The sequence below is a fragment of the Rhinopithecus bieti genome, unplaced genomic scaffold (genome assembly GCF_001698545.2).
Source record: "Rhinopithecus bieti isolate Rb0 unplaced genomic scaffold, ASM169854v2 scaffold_10614, whole genome shotgun sequence".
Taxonomy (NCBI): Eukaryota; Metazoa; Chordata; class Mammalia; order Primates; family Cercopithecidae; genus Rhinopithecus; species Rhinopithecus bieti.
Window position 1 is genome coordinate 991,987 of NW_016806893.1, and position 11,872 is coordinate 1,003,858.

Genomic DNA, 11,872 nt, shown 5'->3' on the forward strand with positions numbered 1-11,872 from the left:
GGGGCAGAAACCCGCCCCCGCCCCCCCACCCGGGGGAAAAAGGGGAAACCTTTTTAAAAAAAAAAAAAAAAAAAAAAAAAAAAAATCATATACTATAAAAAGAATCTGAATGTTTACTCCTTTTGTAATAACTTCCCTATAATACTGCTCTTAGAAAACTCAATGACTGTTTGAGGCAGGTCTCATGCCTAATTTATCTTCTCACCCATCAAGGCTTTGTCCATGGCAGACATTCCATAAAGAAGTCACTGGAAGAATGCATTATCGGGGTGGGAGTTAAGACCCTGTCCCTCTGATGGGTTGCAAGATAGATCCTTGTGGAAACTAAATGAATTCCTATATGGGATATGTTACTTCAACAGAACCTGTGTATTAAATTCACTGAAAACTACACGGTCAGATTCATGGAAGAATCTGAGCTGGCTGACGTCTTATTTTCAATATTGGTTCGATAAAGGATCATTGTTTATATACACAGCCTATTCAGAGGGAGGGGAGGGTGGACCACTGAATGACTGGATCATGGTTAGAAGTGTTCGTATAAAAGGGTCTTCGCACAGGTCTGATGGAACGGGACTCTATAGCTCCCATCTTATTGATTACAGAGGACTTCAATGTCTCAATTTCTCAATTCTAGAGGGCCACAACTAATCATATGGTTTTTTCCTACAAAACCAGAAGATACTAAAGGGGAAAGGCTGAGCCAACATCATCTAGGACATTATCATTGTAGAGTTTACAATTATTAAAACACAGAACTGGAGAATAACTTAGTTCCTTACTCTAGAACTCTGCTTACTGCACAAACCTGGGATAATCTTCTCTATGGCCTGTGGAGGAGGTTACCTTAGGGGCAGAGTTAAGTAGGAGATATACAGCAACTGTGGACAAACTTAGTCTTTAAACCTGCATCTTCAGGGAACAGGACACCCAGCTGTTCAATTTCTACAAGATTTGTGTGTTTTTACTTGTAATTCTGACATGCTGACAATTAACTAGATTTTTAAGACTCTGATCACTTCCTTCCCAAGAGGGAAATTGATCTGATAAACATTCTTTCCTGTTTAATATTCATAGTTGGAGCATTCTTTGTACAGCTTAAATTTCTTATGAAAGATGACTTTTTTTTTCTAATCACAGGTATGTCTCAGGGATGTTACAGGAAATGATGATGATACTTCAAGATTCCAGAAGCCTTAGAAGCTAATTTGGGTCCAGTGTGAATTATTCTCCAGTTCTGCTTCATGCCATCAGAGTGGAAAAGAGGAATGTGACTATTCATGTATTCTAAATATACTGTGCAAAAATTAGCTTTCCTGATATTGTATGTGCATCTGTTCTACAATATGGTCCACACCCTGCCTGGTATTTCAGAGGTAAAGCAACTGCACTAACTTCAGAGCTCCAAGTGAGGGTCTTGTATGTTCCACGGGCCTCTCTGTATAGCACTTACCTCGGAGTGCCACTGTGCCATCATCAGACAGTATGTTGGGGTCCAAGAACACTCTGGCTTCACCCTCTAAGGAATCCTGTACATATAATACTCGCTGGTTCTGCAAACCTGTATTGTAAAAATAAAAATACCTGGAGAACAGAGATGATCTTTATTTAGCTGTGGAGTTTTCTATTTGTGGAGTAAAACCAAACACACACAAGCAAAAACCAAAACAAAACCAAAACCCTACAAAGGTATAACTGTAACCTGGCCATCACAGGGACGTGGGGACACAGTGAAAGGGCCCATCATTTCTCTCCACCTAGAGCTTATTAACGGAACTGCTTTCCATATTCAAATCATGTACTGTATGTAATTCTGCACATTAGCTAAGTAGAGACAAATAAAGACCATTTTATGTGTTAAAATAAAAACTGATATTCAAATAAAGCAGTAACTTTTGCTTTTAAATGAAGAAGAAAACAGACTTTTCTAAAATCAAATTCTGGTTCTTTTCCTTAGTGAGGCTGCTAGGGTGGAAGGTCAGCAAACTTTCTCTGTAAAGGGCAAGACTGCAAATACTTCAGGCTCTGTGAGCCATACAGTCTGTCACTATAATACTCAAGCCTGTAGCTGCAACACAAAAGCAGCCATGGACAATACGTAAACCGATAAGCATGGCTGTGTCCCAATCAGACCTTATTCATGAAAATAGGTAGGTGGGCAGGGTTTGGTAGGCAGACTCTACTTTGCTGATCTCTGTGTAAGAATGGCAGAAGGCTGAAGAAAGTCTAAAGTAAATGTGTGATTAGTGGCTCCAAACAGATTTAATAAAAGATCAAGAAAACGTGTGTAAGTGGGTGTTAACGGGACAGGAACAAGATAAGTGAATTCACCCATTTCACCATTCTTTGATGGAAGAAATACACAGAATTAAATGTTTCCAAGTAGTATACATCAAAGATAATTAAATTTGGAGGCAAACAAACTTCCACTGCTGTCTATGAATCATCCTGTCTCACCAATTACTACCCATAAGACAACAACAATTTCCTATAATCTAGATTTCTTTATATGACCTATCTCTACTAAATTTCTTAACCATTATTTTAAGAATTCGGACAATATGTAATAAATCAAAAATATTATTCTCATATTCAGACACAGAAATTAATTCCTTATAATGAATTAATCTTATACAAGGACAAGTTATCTGGAATTTGTATTTTACAATTTAAGCAAGCATTTACTTTGAAAATAAAAAGGAAATTCAGTAAAAGCAATCTCACCGTTTTCCTTTCTTGAAGTGGCAACTATACTTGGGATAATCATATAGTTCAGTCATTCTCTCTTTGTATAAACCTCTGATGGGACACTGCTCAAGAAATGGCACAGTAATCTTATTCTGGGCCTCCACAAAGGCCTGTGGAGAAATTAAAATGGACAAAGCAAGTCAAATATAAAATTTTCCATGTGAAATGTTATCCACTAACATGTATCAGAAAAAGCACACTCTGTCTCTCAGCCAGTGCCTCTTCTCTCATTACCAGCCTCTCTCACCTCCTTACTCTTCTTCATACCTGCCCAGCTCCTGCCAAGTGGCTGATTAATACATAGTAACAACCAGGGCTTACATGGCACTAATTCAGCTAATGCTTACAGGGCAAGTATCATCTTATTTAGAACTCACAATAATCCTATGGAGAAGGTCCTTTTATTAGGCCAACTTTACAGATGGGGAAACTGAGGTTTGGAGTGGTTAAAAAGTTGCCCGACATCATACAGCTAGGAAGTGGCAGATGGCAGAGTTGGCTCCCAGATCCACACTCCTAACACACTATACTGTAGCTCAGATCACACACCACCAATAATCTGCATTTACATAGTGCCATGGTTCCGGGCTTCTCATTCAGCAGCTGGCCATCCCAAGACAAGCTAGAGTTAAAAAGAAAAAGTTAGGGATACCCAGGTGCTATTTTATCAATTTTGGTTTTGACTTGCTAAGACAGACTACCATGTTAATTTCAATCAGAGAACTGTGCTAAAATTTGCAACCAAAGAACATTGAAAAAATATTGGAGGCCGGGAGTAATGGCTCATGCCTGTAATCCCAGCACTTTGGAAGGTTGAGGCGGGTGAATCACTTGAGGTCAGAAGATCGAGACCACCCTGACCAGCATGGCCAAACCCCGTCTCTAGTAAAAATAAAAAATTTGTTGGGCGTGGTGGTGGATACCTGTAATTCCAGCTACTCAGGTGGCTGAGGCACAAAAATTGCTTGAATCTGGGAGGTGGAGGCTGCAGTGAGCCAAGATCGTGCCACTGCACTCCAGCCTGGGTGACACAGGGAGATTCTGTCTTAAAACACACACACACAAACAAAAAACACCAGAAACAAGTGGCATTGCAGAAGAGTATCGGCAACATGGTTTATAAGAAAGGCAAGAGATGGCTGTCAGGAAATACAGGCAGTGAAGGCAGGAAAAGGGGCTTTTACAAAAGATGACTTGTATCCAAGCACAGCCTGTTTGTAACTAACCAGTTAAAAAGTTGACAATACTATATAAAAACTTGGCCAGTAGTAATTCACATCTGACTATTAGCAAGAAATGAAACAAGAACATTGTATCAGCTTTAAATTCAATAGAAGATTTCATCAGATGTCTATAAATAAGTAAATCATCAGAGAAAAACTTAAGGAAATTAAGACCATAATATATTTTGAATGGCAGGCAAAAATGCAATATTATCAGAGTCCACTTTTGGATATATCGTCAAGCTCTAAGGGCCCATCCAAGCTCCAAATGGTCTTCAAATGTGCAACAATGCTTTGGGTTCCCCTACAAAAACCACCAATCCCGCTCTGGAGAACAATGATTTTGTGGTGAGACAAACTGTTCCAAAAATCATTGATTATGATGCATTTAAAACAAGAGACAAGGGGTGTAAAGTATGAATACAGTAATTAACATTTTTGCAAGAGAGCCAGTTCAAGAAAAAACTGTTACAGGTCACATTTCTGATTTCATATTAACAGAAAATAAAATTTACTGAGTCCCACAGAAATACAATTCCGACTATCACTAGGGATTGGCAATCTTTGCCCTGATCCGCTTTCCTGCAGCTCTGGAGATCAGAATGGTTTCTATATTTTTAAAGAGCTGGGGGGAAAAACCAACAGACTTAAGTGGCTTGCAACATTTAAAATATTTACTATGTGGCCCTTTACAGGAAGTTTGCTGACTGCACTTTCCCTCATTAAAAACATCAAGGAGGAAATTGGATTTTGTTTTTTAGTTATAAAATCAATGCCTATCTGAGAAACCACTCAGGGGAGCATTTTGCAGATCACAAAGTGTGTCCAAAAGCACTACTTCATTTTACAGTGGAAGAAAACACCATGCCTACTTCACAGATATGGAGAAGGAGGCAAGTGGTATTAAAGTCCCCTGGTTAAGGTCATGCAGTGAGTTAGCAAAATTACTCAGAGACTGAAAAAGGAGGTGGAGATGAAGCAGATCCACCCAGGAAAGAAGGGAGACGCAACCTGGGCCTCCCATGATTTTCTTCTGCGTGAACTGGGCTGTGCTGGGTAGGAACATCAGGGAGCTGGAGCATCCACATGGACTAAACACAAATCTTGTGTGTGTTTACACTGATCGTGGCATTGTGGATGGATGAGTGACAAGTCCAAGCTAAAATTCCTGTCATCACGGATCTCATTCTACCGGGGACACACCCACAAAAAGCTAGAGGGTTGCAGAACGGTTGGTTCTAAGGACATGTACACAGGGTAATCAGCAGAGCAATGCTGTTTGCTACCCAAAGTGTCAACTACAGATCAGTATTGGCCTGAACTGTTTGCTACCAGCCCAAAATGAGAAGAGTATGGAAAACAAGAGTGAGTACTGAAAACCTTGATGGCAATTTGACATTACTATAGCATCTTCATTATATTTTGGAAAAACCTCAATCCGCAAATGGTTTGGAAATTTACAAACCAGCCATTCCTTGCAGATCTTGAAAATCACTGGGAAAGAAGGCACCTAATTAATTAAGCAGGGTGGTCACAAAAGGCCTTCTGAGGAGGTTTCAAATTGAGGTCTGAGAGGGAACAATGACGCAAGGTGGGGCAGAATGTTTCGGGCAGAGGAAACAGCAGGTGTGGGAGTCCTGGCTCCCACAGAGGGAATAGCTTGGCAGGTGTGAAGAAGAGTAAAGACGTGAATGAGGCTAGGAATGAGCTGAGGCCAGAGGACCAAAATGAGCTACAGCAGGCGGCACCTGGTGGGCAGACAGGACGTTTCAATCTCTCATCGAAGTGCAAATAAGCCATGATTGGGTAAAGAGATTTACATTTTTTGAAAGATTACTGTGCTTTGGACAGAGAACAGACTATAGGGGAGCAAAAGTGGAGATAGAGGCAGGCCAGTTAGGAGGCTGGGACAGTGGTTTGGGTGAGAGACAAGGCCGAGAGGAACAGTTGGTCTCTAAAAGGGGTGGGAACAACCATTATAATGGGAGTGGAGACAGAAAAAACAGGCACAGCACATGTTAGTTTGCAGTTTTGGTGGCTATTTCTCAGAGGGCCTCACCAGAACGATCTAGTCAGAGCCCTAAGAAGAATTCCACTCTGAGATCCCAACATGCTGAGGGTCTTGGTTGGCCCCTGCCCTTCCACTGAGGGATTCTCTAAGGAGAGCACCCTGAAGATATCACTTCCCTGATCCTTCTGATTTGCATCAGGCTGCACGTAGGCCCACAGTGAGTCCAAGAGTCAGAGGCTGCTCAACAGATTGCTCAGTTCATTTTTCTTGGAAAAGCAGAATTGTGTTCTCCAGCTGTTTCTCTATTTTGCTTTGCTTCTTTTACATGTCTCATAGTATAATTACAACTACTGCAACAGAATTCATCTCACCCTGAAGCAGACACACTGGCTTTTCACATATAAAGTTTTCATAAAACTGTTATGCCAGGCGTAAAAATGCTACCAAATAATTCTAGGATTAGTAACATCCAATTCTGTCACCTCCTACCCACAAATGTTAGCTAATTACTTTAAATAGACCATTACTTAAAGACTGCACTCTTCTAAGTCAAATATCTAGAGTTAAAACCAAAGAGTGTCCGAATTCCTACAAGTCTCAAGTTCTTTCATAACACATCTTTATAACTCGGGCAAATCATTTTCATGAAGGTGGTAGAAAATTTCTGTGAAGAAGCTTTGTTAAATTTAGGGTTTCATAAATGCCAATAATATTTCTGATATTTTAACCAGGAAAATACCTTCTTGGTCATTTATGTATTTAACAGGTATACCATCTTGGTTGATCTAAAATTAGAAAAAAAATTGGGAAAAGGGAGAAAAAAAATAAAATTAAAAAAAAAAAAAAATGGAAGAGTTCCATGGTGATAAGGAAGCAGGGTGAGGAAAACTCAAATTCCTTGTTGTTCAAGGAGTTTCAGTACCCGCGCTCTCACTCTAGTACGTATTAAAATAACTGAAATATGAAAGCCCCAATGCATGCAGCTGAGCTGCTAAAGAGAGGTAACAGTTTAGATTTTAAATCCACAGATGAATCTGAACACATTTTCCTAGGAAACAGTAGCTGCTCAAAACTAAGAAATCTTACTTATATCTCATTTGCCTTGACTATTAGAAAGCTTAAAAGCAAAGCAAAGCTTCAGTTATGCAAGATCATTAAGTTCTAGAGATCTGCTGTACAACACTGTACCTATAGTTAGCAATACTATATTGTGCACAGAAAACTCTGTTACAAGGGTAGCCGTCATGTGAAGTGTTCTTACTGCAATTAAAAAAAGAAAAAGAAAAGCTATCTGGCAAAGGGTGGCTTAATGTGGGAGCCGAGATTCCTTTGCTCCTAATGTCTTCAGAAGAATTTCTTCAAACTGCCCTCATGTACTCTATTTTAATACACAAAATACTGCAGTCCTACAAAATAAGCCAGGCACAGAAAGATGAATACCTCATGCTCTCACTTATATATTTTATTTAAAAGAGTCAAACTCACAGAAGCAGTAAAATGGTATTTACCAGAGGCGGGGGTTGGGGGAGATGTTGGTAAAGGACACAGAGTTTCAGTTAGACAGGAGAAGTAAGTTCAAGAGATCTACTGTACAACATGGTAACTACCTGAAAATTGCTAAGAGGGATTTTAAGTGTTCTCACCACAAAAAAAAAAAGGACGTGAGGTAATGCATATGGTAAATAGCTTGATTTAGCCATTTCATAATTTCTATATATATCAAAATAACATGCTGCACACCTAAATATATATAATTTTCACTTGTCAGTTTAAAAAACTGACTTACGAAATACAGATATAGGCTCATTTACTGATTGCTCCATATCTGAATATATAATTCTAACTTTTCCCTTTCTAAATGGAAGTGTAAATTAAAACACTGTTCACTTAAAAAATACTCATCTTTTTACAATTCTTACATAAATGAATAAAAATTATGCCTAGAGTTACTAAATAAATATTTATACAAAACACTACAATGTGCACCACAGTGATTAACAAGATGAATGAAAGACAAAGATATGCGCTAGAGGAGAACAAATAAAGAGGAAGCTACTTCCAGGACAGGGCAGGGTGGGCTGGGGCAAGTGCCGTCGGCAGGCAGGCAAGATGACCAGGGACTTCCAGGTAGAGACTGGCTCAGGCCCAGGTATCAAACTCCCCTCTTCTGAAATACCAATGAAAACTAGGAATGGTGCTATCTACATCCCACAAGCTTTGAGGAGTATCTGCTACACATAACAAATGTAGGACTTGGTTAAGCAATTATCAGGGGCTTCTGGAGAAAGTGGCAAAAACCGTAATTCCAGCTTAAGAGAAAAGTGGGGGCAGGACACTTGGATCCCCTCTCACTTTAGCAGAATTTGGAATTTGGAAATGACTCTCCAAGTACAGGGACAGCCCCATCAGAAAGCAGCCTAGAGGCGGTAGAGCTCACCCTGAGGCTGTAGGACTTAGGGCCAGGAGGGCAGGACAGTCAAGGTAGGTCATAACCAAAAGAGAATTAGATGCAGCTGCTTTTCAGGAAACATGTCCAGAAATGGAAACCATAAAAGATTAGAATAATGTACTTTCCAAGGCTAATATCTATGCCAAGGAATGTCTACCACTAAAAAAAAAAAAAAAAAAAAATGAGTGCTCGTAATTTTCCAGGACTTACTGAATGTTTACAAAATTAGCAGCCCATCAGACAACAAAGGGGAAACTTAAGCCCCAGAAAGAAAAGCTTGTTCAGGTCACAGTTTTGACCACAATGCCATTAACCTCACCCCGTGAACTGCTTTCTTTTCCTGGCCCACAAGCACCCACCTGCTCATTCTCAAGCTGGAGAAATATTCTCATTCAGTTAGTGAGAGTCCAAAATCCTTTGGGCTCAACTTTAACATAAAAAACCCAGAGTGGGCCCATCTCTTCTCCCTGGGACCACCTACTCTTGGGTAAAAAGGGCTCATAGTAAGCTTCTAGCTGCACATGACCAGCAGGCTAGGCAGGGCCTTCTAGAAGCCCAGTTAGGCCTCTTTCCACCTCTCTGCTTGTCCCCGTGTGGGTAAATCAACTCGTTCCCTCACTGGGGCCAGTCACTGTCAACTGGGGAAGAAGCAGAAACCATCACTCTGACCTGACATTCAAGCCTTGTTCTCAATACTTGTCATGACCAGGGAGCCCACTCAAAACTGAAATTTTAACCCCTTTAGGCTCTGTTCTTTGGTGTATACTCTCCTGACAAAAAAACCTGAAGAGGTGATTTGCACCTCAAATCCAAACCTAACTAAGTATCTGATCATGAGGACACTAAACACACATATCCTCCCTCTCCTGAATAAGTCTGTATCAATGAGGAAATCCAAACTATAACAAGATTACTTAGAAAATACAAAAAATTAAGAAAAACAAGACTATCACGCGTTAAGGCTCATAGGATGTGGCAAACACTGTTGGAGTTGACATCTGTTTCTTTCCGATGCTGTATGAAGTCCCACTGATAGTTGGGGGGAAAGGGTGTGACCACTGCTGGCCAATCAGAATGTCCCTACCCCAGACCAGGGCTGGGCAGGACCTCAAGCAGGTGAGGCTGTGGCTGATCTCAGGGCTTTCTGGCATGACTCACACATCAGGGAGCCAGCCTCTTCCAGTCCTACACTACTGAACTCAGGAGCATGCAGGAAGCAGGCTTAGGAGACTGAGTGCTCATGCTTGGTTACGCCAGGTACTGAAGGGCAGTGATCACACTGTGACTGATGAGGAACATCTGGCTGGAACGGTGAGAGTTATACCTTCAGAAAGTTTGAGGTTTACCCTCTTTCTCCATCAGATCGTATCATCTGCAACTGAGCATTCTCAGTGAGGATTCTCGGTACTGGTCGCTTGTACCTCCATCTGTCATAGAAAATGTGACAGACACCTCTGTCTGTATTCTAACTATGCTAACTCCCTTCCATGTTCTTTATATAAGTAAACCCTGTTCATTTTCATAAGCAAAGTCTTTCCATCAATTCTAACCCACAGGCAATAGTCAACAAAATAGTAATAGTAGTAAACCCAGGCAAAACAATCAGAATCCTTTTTTAGGGACAGAGATGAGTATTTGAAGACAGAAGTTATCTCAACTTAAGACACTTGGGGCTACAAGGACTGTGTGCAACCCAAAGAGACAAGACCCATCTTTCTCTACCACATAGGAGCAGCTGCTGGAAAAATAAAATTATCAGAGAAAAGCAGATGACCTTAGAGACAGGTTCCCAAAAATACAATATGCACTCCTGGATCGGACTGTGCCTAAAGGCACTTATACCCTGAACCCCAATAACATGAGCCACTCAGCTCCTCTTTTTATGTGAGCTGGTCTAAGTTGGGTTTCAGGTACCAGTAATCAAGTGTCCTGACTAACACAGCTTTCCTTGGAAGCCTCTGGTTTTCTGAACGAGATGGGACTGGATGACCATGGGCAGGCTGGAAAGAGGAGAGCTGACCAGAATCTTGCTCCAGGGCTGGCTGGGGATGACTGAACAAGTTCTTTACAATAAAGGTGTTTCATGAGAAAGAATGAACTTTAAGCATTAAAATAAAAAATTTAAAAATAACAAGAGAAAATAAGAAATTGATGAACTAGAAACTTTTAAGCATGAAACTTACAGACTTCCTAGATATGCTTTAAAAAAGAAAAAAAAAAGCACATTTAGCCAAAGTTCTGGCTAAACTAATAAAGCAAAGATGATGCTACAGATTCTCAAATTTAGAAATTATAAACAAATATAACCGCGGATTGGGAGAGTAAAGTCATTTTAAAAGCATATTACACACAACTTCATGCTAGTAATTTTTAAATCTCAATGAAATGAATAATTTACTAAGAAATACAAAGGACTAAAATTGATCCAAAAAGAAAGCAGAACTGAACAGAGCAATGACTGTGAAACAAAATGGGGGGGAGGAGCCCAAGAATTAATTGCAATAAAAGAACTTGTTCCAGATAACTCTAAGGATGAAGTCTTTCAAATTATCAAAAACCGTAATTTCCATACTAAACTGCTCAATAACAAGTGCAATGGTGAGCATTTATTAAGCACTTACTGTGTGCCTACTACTTTGCTAAATGGCTCAAAAACACTATCATTTAATTTTAACAATTATATAAGGTGGTTTTATCCAAATTACAAGTCAGAAAAATGAGGCTAAAAAACATGACCAATGTTGGACCAGGCATGGTGGCTCACGTCTGTAATCCCAGCACTTTGGGAGGCCGAGGCAGGCAGATCACGAGATCAGGAGATCGAGACCAGCCTGGCCAACATGGTGAAACCCCGTCTCTACTAAAAATACAAAAATTAGCTGAGCGTGGTGGCACATGCCTGTAATCCCAGCTACTCAGGAGGCTGAGGCAGGAGAATTGCTTGAATCAGGGAGTCAAAGATCAGAGTGAGCCAAGATCGCACCACTGCACTCCAGCCTGGTGACAGAGAGAAACTCCATCTCAAAGAAAGGAAAAAAAAAAACCAACATGACCAATGTCTAATAAAATTGTGGAGCTAAGATTCAATCCTGACTTTCTACCTCTAAAGTTGCTCACTTAACAACTATACAGGCAGAGGTTCCAACATCTCTAAGGGTTCTCATTAGTTGTTAGAGGGAGCAGACTAAAAAGAAAAGTCTGAAGACATTGTCAAGATGGCCGAATAGGAACAGCTCCAGTCTCCAACTCTCAGCGCGAGCAACACAGAAGACCGGTGATTTCTGCATTTTCAACTGAGGTACTGGGGTCATCTCACTGGGGAGTGCCAGACAATCGGTGCTGGTCAGCTGCTGCAGCCCGACCAGCGAGAGCTGAAGCAGGGCAAGGCATTGCCTCACCTGGGAAGCGCAAGGGGGAAGGGAATCCCTTTTCCTAGCCAGG

The 11,872-nt window shown here is 40.6% G+C and overlaps 1 protein-coding gene across 1 annotated transcript in view; it reads right to left on the reverse strand.

Moving 5' to 3' along the window:
- The window catches only part of PREP (prolyl endopeptidase), a 132,535-nt gene that overhangs the window by 99,993 nt on the left and 20,670 nt on the right, over positions 1-11,872 (reverse strand). The window contains exons 3-4 of the mRNA XM_017878565.1: positions 2,725-2,858; positions 1,454-1,584 (exon numbers count right to left, since the gene is read on the reverse strand). Coding sequence (XP_017734054.1) covers positions 1,454-1,584; positions 2,725-2,858 — 265 coding nt within the window. The remainder of the gene's footprint in view (positions 1-1,453; positions 1,585-2,724; positions 2,859-11,872) is intronic.